This window comes from Schistocerca serialis, chromosome 7, assembly GCF_023864345.2.
Source record: "Schistocerca serialis cubense isolate TAMUIC-IGC-003099 chromosome 7, iqSchSeri2.2, whole genome shotgun sequence".
Lineage (NCBI taxonomy): Eukaryota > Metazoa > Arthropoda > Insecta > Orthoptera > Acrididae > Schistocerca > Schistocerca serialis.
Window position 1 is genome coordinate 298384270 of NC_064644.1, and position 20911 is coordinate 298405180.

At 40.3% G+C, this 20911-nt stretch overlaps 2 protein-coding genes across 4 annotated transcripts in view; both read left to right on the forward strand.

Moving 5' to 3' along the window:
• The window catches only part of LOC126412521 (vascular endothelial growth factor receptor kdr-like), an 864770-nt gene that overhangs the window by 144957 nt on the left and 698902 nt on the right, over positions 1-20911 (forward strand). The gene's annotated exons all lie outside the window — the stretch shown is intronic.
• LOC126412522 (vascular endothelial growth factor receptor 3-like) overlaps positions 1-20911 on the forward strand; it is a 224798-nt gene that overhangs the window by 78871 nt on the left and 125016 nt on the right. For all 3 annotated transcript variants that reach the window (XR_007575302.1, XM_050082159.1, XM_050082160.1), the window contains exons 6-8: positions 8168-8310; positions 8508-8694; positions 16754-17056. Coding sequence is in view for 2 of the 3 variants with exons in the window: in XM_050082159.1 (XP_049938116.1) it covers positions 8168-8310; positions 8508-8694; positions 16754-17056 (633 nt within the window). In the remaining variant the exon portion in view is untranslated. The remainder of the gene's footprint in view (positions 1-8167; positions 8311-8507; positions 8695-16753; positions 17057-20911) is intronic.

The window sequence follows — 20911 nt, forward strand, 5'->3', positions numbered from 1 at the left end:
TCCAGAAGTAGTAGGTAGGAAATAGAATTATATCAACTTAGAGAGAAGTATGCATTTTGTTTATGTTTAAAAAAAAAGTGTGTAATCTTATCATTTGTAGACGTTATGAGGGACATTTAGGAAATAATGACTATGTACACACCAAGTGCTGATCCCTAAACATTGTGATGCATGCCAGTTAGCTCGTTTACCCATCTCAGAGTGAGCTGAGTTTTGTTGCCAAACAATTGTACCTCTTTGTTGTGTAACCCTTCAAAATGGCGGTGTCTGTTGCAAATGCTGCCTAATGCAGAGTGCGTAGTATCGTTCATTTTTCTGAATACACAAAATGTTTGACCTATCAAAATTTATAGGAAAATCGAAGAGTGTTTGTAGTGATACTGCAGTGAATGGGTCTTCAGTAGTGTGGAATGTTGGCGGCAGTGGTTTTTTTTGGATCCATGACAATGCGCGACCTCGGACATGAGTTAGAATGCAGCAAGAACTTCATTGTCTCAAATGGGAAATTTTTGGGCATTGTCCATACAGCCCTGATTTGGCACCAAGTTCTTTTCACTTATTCCAAAAACTACAAGAATTTTTGGATGGAAAAACATGTGCAAATGATAATGAACTCAAACAAGCAGTGACATCCTGGCACAGATCTTTGGCGGTAGAGGAGTACAGCACAGGAATTGAAAAATTAGTCCCAGTTGCTGTAAGTGCCTTGACAGATATGGTGACTACACTGAAAAATGTAGTAAAGTTTTGTGTTGATGTCTAATTTTTATTTAGTTATGCCAAAACATTTACTGCCTAGATGATCCTCATACCAATGTTTTGTAATATATCAGTATATGATTGACATCTCCATTCACAGTTGCTTTATTGTACATACCAGTATCATCTATTATACTTGTAGATCTTGATTGTTTTTGGAACAGGAGGATATGCTAATTCCTGTCCACTCAAGTCTTACAGGTTTCAGTGAAAGTTCCAGAATGCTTGGTATCACTCAACACATTCTTAACCACAGGAGAGTTGTTAATGTGTTACAACATGTAATTTAGTTTTTGCTATGTACTTCTGAAGTAAACAGATCATCCTGTCATTCCAGTGTACACTTTGCTATACCAACCCACTATGCTGTGAATGGGTCCTGTTTGGCTTTGGGCAGTCAGAGGCACTCAGTGGTTTTCTAAGTAACTATATCTGTGGTTTTTATACTGTGTCTTTATTCCATCTTTAAAATGCCATTTTGCCAGGTGCTTGTCTTCATGACATTTCCAGTATCCTTAGTGGAACATACATTGCTTCTTGGGAAGTACTGAAAGTACTGTTTCTCGCGTCTGAGGTAACATGGCTCACAAGTTGTTCTAGTGCAGCAATCCCCAACCAAGGGGTTATTTTGCAGACCCCCTGTTCCCCATCCACACACACCAGTGTAAAATGAAAAATCCTGAGGGGTAGAAACAGAATCTGTTTTAAAATTATCTCCATTGTCAAAATGTTGGTAGACGTTAATATATAACATCTTGTAAGTCACCAGAAGCCATATGATATGAATCGCGGAATAAAAGCTTCAGCTGCATAAGTCCATGTACTGTAATCTTGAGCGATACAAATCATTGTAGCTCCTGCGTATTCTCTGTTGTTATCGGCTTACCTTGCATAAGATTGCCTTCACAGTTGCTCCTGTCTTTTTGGAATTCAGAAAATAACTTACCTTCTTGGGTGTTGTCTAGCCCACTTCCACTTCTTTTCATATTGCAGTTGTAATGCATTTATTTGCTTTCTTGTCTCTCCCAGTAATTTCGACATGCATCTCACTCCATAGTTGAAGAACCCACCCTCAAGTTTTGAATGATCTTCGTGTTAAGAGATCATCTCTTATTGTCAAGAGTCAAAACTGTTAATACGAACTATGCATTAACGTTTAGTTTCATAAACATAAAAAATTTGTTTTGAAAATTTAATTAGCGTACCAAAATCACTTGAGGTCAGCTTCACTCTTCTATTCCTCGCTGTCACAATCCGTTGTATGGTAGTAACCATGTGCCATCATTAATAAATTCTAATAGTAGCTATTTTTTCAGATTTGACATTTGATGTAAACTAGTTTCAGTGGGTGAAGGAATGTTTTCAGGTAGTAAAATTTCTTCTCCTCGCAAAGACAACACTATAAATAGATTTTCATAAACAGAATGACATTGTTTTGATGAACGTGTGTCACCAATAGCCATTATTATTGGAAGAAACCTTAAAAGAATACCAATTCCATTCGCCACAGCATACTTGAGTTATGGTAGACTTCCAGCTGTGGTAGCAATGAGAACAAACGTAAGGAACTGAGTGAACTTGGTACATAAATTCTGCTGTGAAATTGTGTACACCAAACCAAATATAAGAATTATTGTTAGAAATATGCAGAACCACGAAAAACATGTAAAATGCTTCAGTTTGTCATTGATCATTAAGTAAGTAGTATTGCAAATATTTGCTCACATTAAACATGTGACTATTAACTTTTTTACAGTCTAATGTTTAATTAGGTCTGAAACTTTGTTTGGGGTATTAGATGGCATTTTGTCTTGGCCAGGGGTAATGGTCTCGGAAAGGTTGGGAACCATGGTTCTAGAGCAAGTGACAAGAGTATTGGTCTGTCCCATATTGGGTGGGAAGGGGATTTGAGCTTACGTAAATACTGATTCATGAATGTATATTTGCAGTATATGATATGGCTCAGGTTTACACCTTCATCACTAGTATGTCAAAGAAGGGTAGATTTTTATCTTCCTCTACTTACGTGATAAATGAATACTGATGTGTTGACTAGTGTGGTGTTTCAGAGACTTATCGAGGCATTCCTTACTATGGCTCCAAATGATGAAGCCATCTACGTACCTGCACTGCACCATAGGCTCCCAGGGTGCTAGTCCAGCACCTGCTTTACAAATGGTTTCCAAAAGACTAGGCACCTCTTTCCTGCTGTTTGTAGGAGTAGCCATGATGCACGTTGAATAGTTTTATTGTGTCCCCTGGGGAAAGGGAACCGGTATTATCTACTGACTCATTTTGCAGCACATTTGTAAACAATAATTAATCATTTGAACCAGCCAGAATATTATTTGGTCAAAGTTCCTTAATCCTTTCCCTGTTTTCCAAATGGCAGCAATGCCCACTTCTGATACATCAAAGCCCAGTCTCTCATGGTGTCAGATTTTGCTCTGTTTTCAATCAACTAAATTTCCATCATTGCTTAGTTTGAGATTAACAGTCATATGTGGTAATGTTTAATTGACTCACTCAGACAAATGATACTAGTAAAGCTTCATATCCATGCAAGAGACAAGTACAACATATGACCTTCCAAGACTCTACAAATATTGACACCTTTTGGTAATTTTTATGTTGTATTTTGCGAACCATGTAATTATTATGCATTAATATCAAGAAGAAATGGGAATCAGTTAGGAGACAAGTGGAAATAACACCTCAAAACTTACTAAATTATTGACTGATTAGCAGGATGGAAACATTTGCAAATTTGTATATGTAGCAAGATGAGAGAGGGAGAGAAACGTATAGCTTCAAATATTGAGATAAATTTAGATATATTAACATTGTATTATTTTTACCATCAGGTTGATCTTTTATCAGAGAAAATAAAAATCTAAAAACTTTAAAAAATATACATTACAGTATCTATAAGAGGATACATCCATATGTCCTGAATAAAAGTGATCACCAGCAGAAATTCAAATTGAAAACTGTGATTACTAACTGAACTTCCAGATAGTCTTGCTTTAGAGAGCTTTTACAAAGACTTCACAGGTAAGGAAAAAATCTGTAAAGGCGGTTGATAAACAAAAGAACGATGCAGTAGAGAAAAAGTAGCAAAAAAGGGAAATAAAGAGGGGATGATTATCAGGAGGAAGGAGCAGCAACATAAATCTGTGAAAAATCCAGGAAGTTACATAAATCCATCCAGTAACCCAGTGTTGTTCATCATTTGTTGCTGTTAATCTATTCTGTTCGTTTCGCACATTTCTTCTCTACAGAATATCTTCAAAAGTCCGGCTGGTAATCATACTTCTGCACACACTTACAAGTCACAAAGTGGCTCTTCTGTCCAGAGAGCTCTGTAGATCATAATCCGTTCCATTCTGTACATTTATCAGCTATGAAAATTAAAATCTCTCATACACGTGCTTCAGTAACAGTTTGGTTTGAGCTCTGAGATTTAACCCTTTCTGTTCTAAACAGACTGTTTTGAACCATTTCAAGAAAGCTGACAAATAATTTCAATGGTTCAGTCATTTAGCTTTTGTGAGAGTAGGTATTATTCTTACTTTGACAATAAAATGAAAAATTTTACATTAAACCTGAAACATAATAAAACTGATGGTTTCTAATACAGATACATATTAAAATTAATGATATCAATATAATGGAAGGAAACATTCCACGTGGGAAAAATTATATATAAAAACAAAGATGAGGTGACTTACCGAACAAAAGCGCTGGCAGGTCGATAGACACACAATAGACACACAATATGTCTGCTTGTGTCTGTATGTGTGGATGGATATGTGCGTGTGTGCGAGTGTATACCTGTCCTTTTTTCCCCCTAAGGTAAGTCTTTCCGCTCCCGGGATTGGAATGACTCCTTACCCTCTCCCTTAAAACCCACTTCCTTTTGTCTTCCCCTCTCCTTCCCTCTTTCCTGATGAGGCAACAGTTTGTTGCGAAAGCTTGAATTTTGTGTGTGTGTGTTTGTGTGTCTATCGACCTGCCAGCGCTTTTGTTCGGTAAGTCACCTCATCTTTGTTTTTAGATACATATTAAAATGATGATTTGCACTATAATATTGTACATAATCATTCGAAGGTGGGTAAAATTGTTACATGCAAAGTGTAACTAATACGAAGATAATACATAAAGTTGTGGATGTGATTTTGTATTCTTCTAGGCATTAAGCTGGTTAGCTGTACTGCTCTCTACTTCAGTGACACTGTTCAAATAGTGCAGAAATGTCTTTATCAGTGTTATCAAAAAGTGACATATGTGAATAAACTGCCATAAGGCATTACATTAGTTGAAAAACCTTGAAGAATGAAAATCTGAGCTTAGAAATTTAGTGGTCGGAGAGAAGGGAAAAAAGTGGTGCAGAATGTAAAAATGCCAGCACACACTCTTTCTAAAAGCATTAAAAAGTGCAGTATATTTCTATATCATTAAATTTTACATTCTCTTTCAAAACAGTAGTATATTGTGAAATTCTCACATTGCAGATGTTTCATCCCAGGGTGGGATACAGGCTCATTATTAAAAAAGTAATTAGAGGAGACATTTGCTCGTGTACTGCAACATATGGTAATAATACCCAACAATAGTTCTTCTTTCTCTCAGTTATGAGTAAGTTTCAACTGTGTGCATTTGTGTTCTGCTTCTGTAGTTGTGGCGTCTTATCCCACCCTGGCATAAAATATTAACAATGTTTCCTCTTTTAGATGAGCATTTAAAATTATAAAATAACGTACCTTTAAGTTAATTAATATTAATTCAAATTGTTAATACTAATATGTGTTGTTAGTTCTGTTTTATTTTTGCAGCAAGTAAAAATAAGCATCTGCAAGTATTTCAAACTTGAAGATGCATATTCAGTAACTAACATTAGTACTTGAAGCCAAATCAAAATTTATAACCTTTAGTTTTACATGAATTAAGTGAAGCTGCATGTTAGTCTTAAATATTCAAAGAAATTGGTTTTTATTGTATGCACAGTTACTGCAATTTTTTATTTTAATTTGCTTGCTGTAATTATCTCTGTAGCTGTAATTTTACTTCTTGTGTAAAAAATTTAAGAATATTGTAAGGATTGAGCTTAATAGATGCCCCAGTATGACACAAAACCAACATCCTTATTTTGAGTCATGGAATGCATAGAACAAAGAGTTTGTTTCTTATTGTTTGAACATTCAAGTAATATTCACTTAAGTATTTGTCATGTTTGTATAACAGTGTATAATTCACAAAAAGTTAATAGAGGACACCTAACATCAAAACTTTGGAGCCTAAGGGACCATCTGTCCTAATTATGCTCTCTTACTTGCCAGGAATTGCTGTTACTATACTCCTTAAATAAATCTAATGAAATTGTTAGCAACTCGTTCCCAGGTTTTCATAATGACCACAATTTATTTCTGTTTGCTTTGCATCACTTGAAATTATGACAAGATATGACATAGATCTCATTCAATAAAATTTTTGGCATTTCCCTGGACAACTCTTTCCATATGAGAGCTGTTACTGTGGTGTTCAGAAAACATCTTTCTACATGATCCTTTATAGGCACTCAATCACTTTTGCAGATAATTACCAAAATAATGCATTCTCCTGTGTTCTAGAATACATTATCATTCTATGACTGTACTGCTGAAAATAATTACTTGGAATTTTTTATGGGGTTTTGTGAAGGTAGTCAGTCAGCAGCATATTACACTTTAAATTATTTATCTCTGCATTTGAGAAGTATGAGAGATAATGAAATAGCAGTGATCACAAAGTAGTAATGATAACAAAAGGATATAGTAAAAATTTGTGTCACTCGCATAGGGAATTAGAGGACAAGATTAGATTAATTACAACATGCACAGAGGCATTGAAACAATCATTCTTTCCATGAGCAATCTGTGAATGGAATGGGAAGAACTCCCTGTAACAGGTCAAGCCCTGAAATGAGATAATCTCTTGATATCGCTCCCACATCATCCACTGTTGCTCATGTAACCTTATTAACATACTAATCAAACAATGAGATTTCCAGACCAGTATCCGTACCCCACGGTTCCTACTCATGCAGCCATTCCCACTGTTGAACATGTCTTGTGCACCCAACCAGTGCCACTTACTCCAGCTGCAACACTTGTGAATCATACAACATAAAAGGCAAAGTAAAATATTAAACCATACATGTTGTCCACAGCATTTTATATGGGAATGTCTGTTACCAGACTGGCTGAGCCCATTAAGAGCTATTGAAGTAGTGCTTGTTTCAAGGACCCCCAGTACCAAGTTGTTGAAAATTCTCCATTGCATAACTTAAGGGACCCGAGTGCTTTACTATGCTGCATGAGCTATTTTAATCCCAACACTCAATTCTAATTTCTCTTAACTCCGGAGGTTGGAACTTCTTTTCAAACGTATCCATGCATCTTGACTGGACACCTTCCAAGATTTAAGTACAATCTCTACCCTCTCATTTTTATTTATTATTACGAGGGTAATCCCAAAAGTAAGATATCCTATTTTTTTAATAAGTACATAGACATGTTTATTTCTACAATAGTTTGCATCAGTTTACAGCTCGAACATTTAGCTGCTTTTCGACATAATCACCATTTCTGCCGATGCATTTTTGTAGATGCTGTGGCAGTTTTTGTATGTCCATGTCATACTAGCTCGCCGCCATGCTGTTCAGAAAGTTATGAACCTCTTCTTTCTCCTCGTCGTCGGAGCTGAATCACTTTCCGGCCAAACTTTTACCAAGGGAACATGTGATAGACACTGGACGCCAAGTCAGGACTATAGGGTGGGTGGGTGATTATTTTCCACTGAAACTGTTGCAGGCGAGCAACTGTTAGCCGAGTGATGTGTGGGCGAGCGTTGTCATGGAGAATGTGTACGCCCTTGCTCAACATTCCTCTTTTCTGGTTCTGAATTGCCCGTTTAAGTTTTTTCAGAGTCTCACAGTACCTGTCAGCGTTAATTGTGGTCTCAGTGATTCAGCTCCGATGACGAGGTGAAAGAAGAGGTTCATAACTCTTTGAACAGCATGGCAGCGAGCTGGTATTACATGGGCATACAAAAACTGCCACAGCATCTACAAAAATGAATCGACAAAAATGGTGATTATGTCGAAAAATAGCTAAATGTTCAAGCTGTAAACTAATGTAAACCATTGTAGAAATAAACAGGTCTATGTACTTATAAAAAAAATAGGAGACCTTACTTTTGGGATTACCCTCGTGTTATTTTTATTTTTCTCAATTTTATTAATTTAGTCATGTATTGTCTTTATTGGTGTTTACTTTTTCATCCTTCTTGCAGAAATATTCTGTCCATGTGATGCATTTTTTCATAATAATGTGCACATCTGCCAATTTATTGTCTGTTGTTTCTACAGAACATGCAGATTCTGTAGCAAGACCAGCCATTGATGAGACCCATTTGCAACACGTGAAAGTTGGTGAGAATGTGACTATAGAGTGTAGAATTACTGTACCCACTTCAACAAGGTATGATTTGGAATGGATAGTTCCAAATGAGGTGAGCAGCGTTTAAATTCTCTTCTAGTTAATTTGTTGTATCTTTAATCTGTGGAGAGGGACTTGGGAAGCTACAAATAATGTAATGATGAAATAATTTGTTATAAATATAAATAATGTATAATGGTGTTCTGATATGATACAGCATTTTGAAATTTTGCACCCATATTTGATTTTTTGACTCTTGTTTCTTAACAGAGTGAACGTATCACAGTAGAAAAAATAGAGATAGAGCCTCCAATGAGCCCTGGGCACCATTTAACAACAGGAAGAAGAAAATTAAAAATATTTAATGCAAAATTGGAAGACACAGGGAACTACACTTGTAAAGTGAAAGATCATGCAAACAATACCAACAGTGAAACGATATATTTGAAAATTTTTAGTAAGTAGATTTTACTAACATATTTTTTATCTACTTTCTTAAAACATTATTGGCATCAGATTGATTGAAAATTATTGTAGCTGAAATTTTGAACTGCCATGTATGTTTTAAATACATTTACATAGCAAACACCAGACTAGTGGAGAGCATTGTTAACCCTATTCCACTGTGTCTTTTGGCAAGGGAGAAAGCAGAATTCCATGGCAGAATTTAAGCAAAAACATCCATCTCGATTTACAAGGTTACTTGCTAATTTAATTTCAACTACTTCCATAATAACACTACCTCAGTAGCTGGAAGTGTGTGTCGGAATCTGTGTTACGTTCCATAGGATGAAAGGTACCAAGACAATGTTCTGCAATAACAGATTTGCGTGGCTGTTATAAGTTTTTGTGACACTTAAGCTCAGGGCACTGATCCTTTATGGTCCGAATAGTCAAACCAATAGTGATGTGCCACAACTGCAAGGAATAAAATACACGCCTGCTTTACGCAGACCACTTTCATCCTTAACTATGTAAAAGTCCCTAATCTTATGTGGTTGTCAGAAAACCCATTGCACATCAAGTCTCCACAAAATATGACTAGTCTTATTGAAATGTTCCCTGCGTAGAAAGGCCGTAGACATTGGAACCAGCTTGGTATTATCATCACTCGCGCGGTGTGTGGTAGGTTGATAGTGCAACATAAATCTGATTTGTCATTCAGCACATCCATTCTGATGAAAGGTGACCTTCAGATTGGCTAACACAGCTGACAAACTCAGGCTCTGAAACAACATGGGCCCTGTGAACTGAGGTGCAAAGTACACCTTCATTCTGAGCAGGATGGTGAAAACTATTGGCTTGTAGAGACAAGTCAGTGTGAGCAGGCATCCTATGCACAACGTTCTACAAAACATACCAACTTTCCTTTTGGCCAGCACATTGAGGAAGTGTAACAGTTAAAACCATTGGTGAACCTGAAGTAGAAGTCACAGCCCAAAATTGTAGGAAGTGCTGAAACTGGAACAAAAGCGATGGACATTAGCCACAACCAGTTGTTGCTAATACTTGACCAGCACCCTTCACAGCAACAAGACTTCATGATACTCTGCGGTAGCCTATGGTAGTTGCACAACTCTGATGCTGACTCATTAACCAAGCATAAGTTGTTAACTACCTTTCAGATTGGCATTTGTAAATGACTCTTCTCAGGGACAGCAATGTAAAACCTCAAACCTAAGGTACCAGCAGAGCTGAACAAGAAAAGTTTATCCTGCTTTTGTGACCTTGTCAAAGCTTTTTATCGGGTGGATCACAAAATTGTACTTCACACAAATAAGTTATGGAATGAATTGCATCCCTCTTTAGTGGATGGTACCTTACCTTCATAACAGTTGAGTGTCTCATTAGCAGACTGTGTGATATGCATCAAAGTAAGTTCAGTGGGTGAATGTGATAGATAGGTTCCCACAAGATCTATACTGAGCCCAGAATGACTTGAAAGGATGGTTCTATAACCGTAATGTTAGCTGATGGTACAAAGATGCTAATCAAGGGGAAGATACAGTTCAGATGTTTGAACAGGCCCATGAATTGTTCACAGCTAACACTTAGTCATAGCCCTTATCTTGCCAGACGTGTTCTCCGCGTTCTGTGTCGAGTGTGGCTTTGTTGTCACTGTTCTGATTGCCATACGCTTCTACATATGCTGAGACATCATTCTGGTCACTATGAAATATTTATCATCTGATCGTAAGAGAACATTTTACAGTCTGATATCTTTGTTTGATAATGGACTGAGTTTCTTTTCATCACTTGTCTAGTCACTGTACTGCGTAAAATTAAGTAAATCATTGCACAAACTTCCGGAGTTCATAGAGGAAAAAACTCATTGCGTATTATTGATTTCGGCTCACAAACTGACGTTTTTGAAATGTACATAAGGTATCGAAATTTTATTTAAAATTGAGAGAAGATTTGTATCTTAGTATGTTCATGAGTTATTATTTTTATATCTGCCAGGCAGTTGCGTGTGACATGCCCAATTCCATCCCTGTGCATGGGGAATCGTGGTCGTAACAATTATCATCATTCATAAAAGTATTAAAATGAAGTCTTTTTGCAAACGATAGCACACAGAGGCACACATGTTTTATGGTAAATAATTGAAACTTTTTTATTCACCAAGACATATGATGTAACTCATTCAAAGCACTGAGAGACGGTTGAACAGGATACGTTGCACATCAATAGCACCAAAAATAAAACCCATGAGCCACATTTAAACACATTCTAAGCACCTGGGGAACAGTGGAGCATGACAAGTTGACTTGTCTACAGCAGTCAAAGGTTTTTTCTCATGAAGACTACTGCTGTGCAGTTTCGAACATGCAAATAATGACCTCTTCAGAACAAGCAATATACATTGTCATATACTAAGTGAAACACACACATAAACTAATGAAGAATCTCATTTCATTGTGTATTGCCCTTGACAACATTTCTCACTGTGTTAACTGAAAGAAAGAAGTGCTACCCCTTTTCTTTTTTTCTCCAACCCATAATTATTTTCTTGGTCAGTTAATTAAAGTAAATAAAGGGCTTATTTAGCAAACATGAGCTGCAAAAATATTGTGTAAAATGGATAACTGTTATGTCTTTCAGAAGCATGTTTAAGAATGCTGGGGGCCTTAGTCATTTCCTGGTGCATTGACACCTTAAAGTGTGTTGTTACTGACAGTAAATTTAATTTTCAACCATGTTACGACATGCGCAGATATGGTATTAGGCACACACAAATTTTTCAAGTAGATTTGTTCATTGATGAGATATACTCACCAAGCGGTGGGAGAACACACACGCAAGACTGTTGTGATTGGGAAGCTTTCAGAGCCAGTGGCTCCTTCAAGTACAAGGGTTGAAGGGGAAGGAAGAAGGAGGAAGGAAAAGGACTGGAGAGGTCTAGGAAAAGAGAGAGATTTGGGAAAGTCACCCAGAACCGAGAGTCAGGAGAGACTTACCGTACGGGATGAGAAAGGAAGACTGACTATTGGGGACTGCATAGGATGAGATTTGAAAACCTGAGAGCTTAAAACGTGGAACACAGGGTAATATGTAGACAGAGATTACTGCATAAACATCAAGCATGAATTAATAAGAGTGAAAAACCAAGTGCATTTAGACACTGGACTCGCATTCGGGAGGACGACGGTTCAATCCCGCGTCCGGCCATCCTGGTTTAGGTTTTCCGTGATTTCCCTAAATCACTCCAGGCAAGTGCCGGGATGGTTCCTCTGAAAGGGCACGGCCGACTTCCTTCCCAATCCTTCCCTAATCTGATGAGACCGATGACCACGCTGTCTGGTCTCCTTCCCCAAACCAACCAACCAACCAAGTGCATTGTACGTAATGGAGGTGGGAGAGGAGCAGCGAAAAATAGACTGGAAAGACAATGAAAGTTGTAGAAAAATAAAACTGAGTGAAGCAGAGAGTAGTTACACTGAAGGAAAGCTGAGACGGAAGAAATTAACGTAATTTAAGGCCAGGTGGGTGACGAGAACCAAGGACATGTTGTAGTGCTACTTACCACCTGTGGAGTTCTGAGAAACAGATGTCTGAGGGAAGAATCCATATGGTGCTTGTGGTGAAACAGGTGCCGAGGTCATGAGTGTGTGCTCTGCAACAGGATATTGCGAGTTGCCCGTATATACCTACTGCCTGTGCCCCTTAACCTGAATTGATAATTTGATGATAGTCATGCTGATGTAGAAGGCTGAACAGTGTTTACATAATAGCTGGTATATGACATGTATCGTTTCACAGGTGGCTCTCCCTTTGATAGTATATGTCTTGTCAGTTACAGGGCTATTATAGGTGGTGGTAGGAGGGCGCATGGGGAAAGTCTTGCAGTGGGGGATTGTCACAGGGGTAGGAACCATAGGATAGGGAGATCAGCTATGGCAGATACACATTCGGTGGGTGCTTTGAAGCCAGCAACTATAGGACGAATATCGGCCTTAGTTGATCAACACCTGCAACCCATAGTGCAAAACTCTCCCCATACATCAAAGGTAGCAACCATTTCCGAGATCGTCTGAAATCTGTGCCCATCCCACTCCCACGACACAAATTGCTTGTCACCATTGATGCCACCTCCGTCTATATCAACATCCCCCACATACATGGTCTGTCTGCTGCTGAACATTTTCTCAGTCAGCACCCACCTGATTCCAAACCTATGACGTCCTTTCTACTCACTTCAATCAACTTTATACTTACCAGCACCTACTTCACCTTTGAGGGGCAGACAAACAAACATATCAGGGGTACGGCCATGGGAACCAGGATGGCTCCTTCCTATGCCAACATTTTCATGGGTTGCTTGGAAGGGGCCTTCCTGGGATCCGTAAGTCTTCAGCCTCTGGTTTGGTATAGATGCATGATGACATCTTTACCACATGGACTCATGGTGATGCTGACCTGCTAAAATTCCTGGAATTTCTGAATATCTTCTCCCAATTAAATTTCACATGGTCATATTCTGAATCCCTTGCCACTTTCCTTGGTGTTGATCTCGTCCTCACTGAAGACAAGATACACACTTGCGTCCACATTAAACCTACCAACAAACAAAAGTAGGCCTACTTACATTTTGACAGTTGCCATCCTTCCCATGTCAAACGTACCTTCCTATACAGCCTTGGGATTTGAGGCAAACGTATATGTTCAGATGCAGACTATTTACAGCAATACACCACCATTCTCGCCTCAGCCTTCACTTCACATAATTACCTCACCAGCCTAGTTAAAAAGCAGATTTTCCGGGCCATCACATCCGATCCTGGTACGGCTGATCCCTCCACAAAACAGCTTCAGAGCACACCATGGATGACTCAGCATTATCCTGGTCTGGAATGTGTTAATCAGTTACTTTGACAGAGACATGACTTTTTAAAATTGTGCCCTGAAATGAGATCCATTCTGTCTGAAAGTTTGCCCACCACACATAGAACAGCTTTCTGTCACCCCCCCCCCCCCCCCCCAATCTCAGCATATTCTTGTCAGACCCTATGCTCCTTCTGCACCCATCTCCCTACCCTATGGCTCCTACCCCTGTGACCATCCCTACTGCAAGACTTGCCCTATGCACTCCTGCCACCACCTGTAAAAGCTCTGTAACTGGCAAGACATAACTATCAAAGGGAGAGCCACCTATGAAGCGATACATGTCATATACCAGCTATTATGTAAACACTGTTCAGCCTCCTACATCGGCAAGACTACCACCAAATTATCAATTCGGATGAATGGACATAGGCAGAAGGTATTTACTGGCAACTTGTGATATCCTGTTGCAGAGAATGCTCTACAAAATGACATTTGTGACCTTGGCACTTGTTACACCACATGCGCCATCTGGATTCCTCACACACACGTTTCTCAGAACTCTGCAGGTGGGAACTGGTACTACAACATGTCCTTGGTTCTCGCCACCCAACTGAGCCTTAACTTATGTTAATTTCTTCCATCTCAGCTTTTCTTCACTGTAACTACTCCCTGCTTCACTCAGTTTTAGTTTTCTACATGTTATGTACAATGCACTTAGTTTCCCACTCGTATTAACTCATGTGTGATGTTTAAGCAGTAATCTCGGTCTGCATATTACCCTATGTTCCACCTTTTAAGCTCTCAGGTTTTCAAATCTCGTCCTATGCAGACCCCAACAATCAGTCTTTTCTTCTCATCCCGTACGGCAAGTGTCCCCTGACCCATGGTTCTGGTTGACTTTACCAAAATCTACCACTTTTCCTAGACCTTCCCAGTCCTTTTCCTTCACCCATCTTCCTTCCTCTTCAACCCTTGTACCTGGAGGAGGAGCCACTGGTTCTGAAAGCTTCCCAATCACAACAGTCTTTTATGTGTGTTCTTCCACAGCATGATGAGTAGATTTTTTTTTTTCTATCCAAGTAAATAATTTTATCAATAATTGGTTGTTTTAGTTGTTACATGGATTTGTTTATTGGATATTTCTGTCAGCTACATGGCAAGTAGCAGTGTTCGTGTAAAGCTGCATGACAAATATTAGTGTACTGTGTAATAGGACTCTGTATTTACAGATGTAGGTAAATATTTTCTTTGCGAAATGCCATAGTCATAAAATAAGGCATAAGTGAAAATCTAGAAGTAGTGGAAATGTATTTTTCTACCTCCTCCTTGTACATGGTTTCTTCTCTGTACATACTTTCTCATTCAATTCTGTATTTCTAGTTGCTATCTACACTCCTGGAAATTGAAATAAGAACACTGTGAATTCATTGTCCCAGGAAGGGGAAACTTTATTGACACATTCCTGGGGTCAGATACATCACATGATCACACTGACAGAACCACAGGCACATAGACACAGGCAACAGAGCATGCACAATGTCGGCACTAGTACAGTGTATATCCACCTTTTGCAGCAATGCAGGCTGCTATTCTCCCATGGAGACGATTGTAGAGATGCTGGATGTAGTCCTGTGGAACGGCTTGCCATGCCATTTCCACCTGGCGCCTCAGTTGGACCAGCATTCGTGCTGGACGTGCAGACCGCGTGAGACGACGCTTCATCCAGTCTCAAACATGCTCAATGGGGGACAGATCCGGAGATCTTGCTGGCCAGGGTAGTTGACTTACACCTTCTAGAGCACGTTGGGTGGCACGGGATACATGCGGACGTGCATTGTCCTGTTGGAACAGCAAGTTCCCTTGCCGGTCTAGGAATGGTAGAACGATGGGTTCGATGACGGTTTGGATGTACCGTGCACTATTCAGTGTCCCCTCGACGATTACCAGTGGTGTACGGCCAGTGTAGGAGATCGCTCCCCACACCATGATGCCGGGTGTTGGCCCTGTGTGCCTCGGTCGTATGCAGTCCTGATTGTGGCGCTCACCTGCACGGCGCCAAACACGCATACGACCATCATTGGCACCAAGGCAGAAGCGACTCTCATCGCTGAAGACAACACGTCTGCATTCGTCCCTCCATTCACGCCTGTCGCGACACCACTGGAGGCGGGCTGCACGATGTTGGGGCGTGAGCGGAAGACGGCCTAACGGTGTGCGGGACCGTAGCCCAGCTTCATGGAGACGGTTGCGAATGGTCCTCGCCGATACCCCAGGAGCAACAGTGTCCCTAATTTGCTGGGAAGTGGCGGTGCGGTCCCCTACGGCACTGCGTAGGATCCTACGGTCTTGGCGTGCATCCGTGCGTTGCTGCGGTCCGGTCCCAGGTCGACGGGCACGTGCACCTTCCGCCGACCACTGGCGACAACATCGATGTACTGTGGAGACCTCACGCCCCACGTGTTGAGCAATTCGGCGGTACGTCCACCCAAACTCCCGCATGCCCACTATATGCCCTCGCTCAAAGTCCGTCAACTGCACATACGGTTCACGTCCACTCTGTCGCGGCATGCTACCAGTGTTAAAGACTGCGATGGAGCTCCGTATGCCACGGCAAACTGGCTGACACTGACGGCGGCGGTGCACAAATGCTGCGCAGCTAGCACCATTCGACGGCCAACACCGCGGTTCCTGGTGTGTCCGCTGTGCCGTGCGTGTGATCATTGCTTGTACAGCCCTCTCGCAGTGTCCGGAGCAAGTATGGTGAGTCTGACACACCGGTGTCAATGTGTTCTTTTTTCCATTTCCAGGAGTGTATTTTGGCTTAGTTACATCCCAATCAATATTGGTCTGTATCTGTCTTTATTCTTGTGATTCAGTAAATCCATTGGTTCATCTCTCAATCATTATTCTGTTTTTCTTTGGCAGAGTCACACAGCAAACTGCTGTCTCTTTTTCTAACCATTTGTTTGTCTTCATTATTTGTCTCCATGATACTCAATATGCTTGTTCCCTTTGTCTTGCTCATTGCCCTGTTCTCATCATTAGAATAGCTTAAGGTCCTTGTCTAACAGTTTACAAGTGGCAGTACACTCTGATTATGGATAAATGTGATTTACACGTTTCATTGTAAATAGTCCATTTCTATGGATATTTTTATGCAGCTTTGCTTAAACATGTCTATTTTTCAGAAAGGAATGAGGCTTACATAAACTTGACAGTAAATGGGAACAAAACTAATACGGAAGTTGTTGAAGGACAGAACTTGAAGTGGGTCATCAGTGTTGAAGCACATCCACAGCCTGAGTTTTCGTGGTACAAGAATAATGATGTAATCAACAATTCACCTAGAATGATTGTTTCAACCAAATATAATGGGAAACAGTCTATACTGGAAATAAAACAGGTTACTATTGAAGATAGAGGTACTTACGAAATGCGTGCAACAAATGAAAATTTCACCAAAGAACTGAAACTGAAACTTATTGTGCTTGGTAAGTACAGAAAAAGCAACATATGAGATTATTGTTAAGCAGATTTATTTCATTTGTATGTATTTAATTGGGGGAATGATTCATTAATTTATGTAAATTTTGATAGAAATATCTAATGACATTACTAGCAATATTTAAGTATCAGTTTTGATATAAAAAATTATTTTTAACTGTTAGTTATGTTTCCTAATTAGAGACTATGATCCAGTTTTCCCAAAAAAACATGGTTGTCTCATGGTCATCTGGGCTAGAGGTAGAAAACGACATTTTTTTTATATATCAGCAGCTATTAAGATTTATAACATGGTACACAGGAGTGCCCACATTTTTATACTTGTTGGCAAAGTTCAGTGTGGGCCCTGTTTGTAGTGCTACAGATATTGAAACAATACTCCACTTCCCACCACATGTTCTTAAGCATCAGAGGTGCTTGCTTAAATCTATTAGATTTCAAACCCTAGTCCTGTAAACAATGTCAGTGATCAATCCTCATTTACTAAAATCCATTGGAGTCACATCAGGAGACAAAGGAGCCAGGAAATGTATTCTTGACACGTAAGCTGTCAGACATTTGGAACCATCTTCATATTCATGTGAGAGAGGAAACTCTACTCTGCACTGAGAAGTATCCGTAGCCAAAACCAAGTGGTGGCCAGGATTGAAAGTAGCCAAACAAGGAGCAGACTGTAATTTAGATTTCAAAAGCATAAGTGTGCACTTGTAGGCCAGCATCCACTGGAAAGGAATGTCCTTGTGAAGCAACTCATGGAGGGGATGAGCCAACATGGCCACAACTGGAATAAAGTGGTGATAGTAAGCAATCTTATGTAAAAATGCTTGAAGTTCTTTGACATAGTAGTGCAAGGCAGAGCTGTAACTGTGGTGACATGATGTAAATGCTTAACACCATCCTGAGAAACCTCAAATTCCAAATACACAATGGATGACTAAGCTGCATTTCAACCCTGCAGTATGTAAGACCATGAACGAGGTGCATATGTAAATGCTTTTTTGTGGATGCTCCAGTCGAGATGATGTCATTGAGGTAGTTGATGCACCATGGTATGAATGTTGCGAGTTGTTCTGAAGGGCAAATGATAGGTGTCAATGATAGATGAAGTGTTAACTGAAAATTTAAACTTGCCATTTGATGTAACAGGCTGCGTGACCACCAGTCATGCCAGTCTGTCCAGTTGAGATTTCATTTGATCATGTAAAGCCACTGGAAAGGAGCGCACAAAGAACAAGTGTGGGTGTGCCATTGGTTTCAGGGTAATGAGGGCCATAAAATTAGTGGCACAACCTAAATCATCCAAGAAAAAACGATAACTTATAACATAGAGAACCTAACTGCTGGTAAGGGACCAGGTTTGAGATGAGGTGAACCATATCCAAAATGGAAAAACCAAATGCATTGAAAGCATCCAGACCAAAAAAATTTACAGCACCGTCATCACCCACTGCCAAAAAAGTCAAGGAACAAACCACAGATTTATATATGGTGGGAACCATAAATTTCCCCAAAATTGCAATATGCTGCTTGTTGTAACTCGCCAAATGCCAAGCAAGCCTGAACTACGATAAACAGTTTGCTTACTACCAGCACTTTATTCCAGTTGTGGCCATGTTGGCTCATCCCCTCCATGAGTTGCTCCACTTAATTGCTGGGGGCATGCAATTAACATCAATGTCCATGCCTGCAGGAGGGGGCTGGGAATGACACGCGTGCACACTCTCACTATATGTCCTCAGCTCGTAGAGTTGCTGCAAGTTGCCATGTGCTTAGGGCATGTGGACCTGTCATATGGCATGAAACAGTATGGAAAATATAGGAGCGCTGCTGCTATTTGGTATGTCACTGTCCAGTGCAGTGAGGAGGCTGTTTTTGTACTGATTCCACCTTGCCATCCCCTCAGAACCGACTGATTCCCAATGACCAGGAACAGGAGCCACCATGGCGCTGGCACGCCATGCCTCAGTCTGAGCACCAGCATCACGGTATACCTCAGAAGATGTAGCAATACTTAACACTTCAGCCAAAGATGAATTGTTGCACTGTAGTGCACGTTGACAGACCACCTTGTCAGGGTCCAACAGAATGATAGCGTCACAGACCATAGAATCTGCATAGGGATCATGCTGAGCATCAGCCACGAACTAACATTTGTGACTGAGGTCGTGGAGTTTGACTGCCCAAGCCTGGTAGGACTGGTGGTGCTGTTCATGACAAAGATAGAATTCTACACATGATCCAATGACATGTATGGGTTTAAAGTGATAATTTGACTACATCTTACATAGTTTGCTGAACAAAAGTGATGCAGGTTCTTGGAGCAGGGCTAACTGGTAGATCTGAAGGCAAATACAACAAAAGAACAGAGAATTAAAAAGTTTGCAACAATGACATCAAAAGCGAGGAAGTGTTGCTGAAGCCTCTTCTCGTAAGCCTACCAGTCTTCAGTTTCATAATCGTAAGGGGGATAGGGGTGGCAGGTATGCTGATGGTGTGGACCAACAAGTTCATGATAGCAACCATAAGAGCCTGCTGCTACTCAAGGAAAGATTGGAGCAGTGACTCCATTGACAGTAGACCCGAAGTAACAACCAAATGGACTGAACACGCAGAAGTGAACCCCATGCTTGTCGCCAGTTGTATCATACTGTAAGGTGCAAATAACAGCACGGCCACAATGAACCAAAGTTTATTTTTCTTCCACATATGAGTGAAAAACAGTTTGGAATGCAGACACATACTTACAAACAATCCAGGTACTGATACTAGCAAAGTATGAGCACAAAGTGAGAGAGTGAGTGTCTGCTGCCCTGCACTTACAAATACGACAGCTCCAGTAGATTGTACAGTGGATGCTGTGCCATGTGCACAAGATATGTGGCCCACTGCAGGTGGCCTGTGTTGGTTGGCTGCACAGTTGCTGTTTGCAGAATATTTGAATTGTATCGTGCTGGTACCGCGTTTTGCATCCAACTATTATGTACAGGGTTAAGGCAGTTATCTCTGATAATGCAAATTAGAGAAACTTCAACAATTTGAAAGGTAAATTATTGAAAATAATTCATCTTTTCACTAAATGGACTGTCATTGATTAAATTCCTGTGTATTAAACAATACAAAGTCCATGATGAAATAACAATATTACAAAATATTCTCCACCAGGGTTTTGACCACCACTTTTCATGCTGTGAAGTGAAATATCCTAGCCGGCCGAAGTGGCCGTGCGGTTAAAGGCGCTGCAGTCTGGAACCGCAAGACCGCTACGGTCGCAGGTTCGAATCCTGCCTCGGGCATGGATGTTTGTGATGTCCTTAGGTTAGTTAGGTTTAACTAGTTCTAAGTTCTAGGGGACTAATGACCTCAGCAGTTGAGTCCCATAGTGCTCAGAGCCATTTGAAATATCCTACTGCCTACCCTCCCAACCCTTCCCACAGTGATACTCTGCTACTCACCAAATCTACATAATATCATTGTCCGTCTCCACTCCACCTCTTCTCCAAATCAATTGAGCCATGGCTCAGATACCTGCAATAGACCTAGATGCAAGACCTGCCCCATACAGCCTCCCGTCACCACCTTCTCCAGTCCTGTCACCAGTGTGTCTTATCCCATCATAGGCAGGGCCAGCTGTAAAAACACCATGTAGTCCACAGTAAGTTGCAAGCACTGTGCTGTTTTCTACATGGGCAAGGCAACTAAAAGCTGTCTATCTGTATGAATGGCCACTGCCAGACTGTGACCAATAGACAGTTGGACATCCCAGTTGCTGAACACACTGCCCATCATGATGTGCTTCACTTACTTCAGTGAGTGCTTCACAGGTTGCACCATCTGTATCCTTC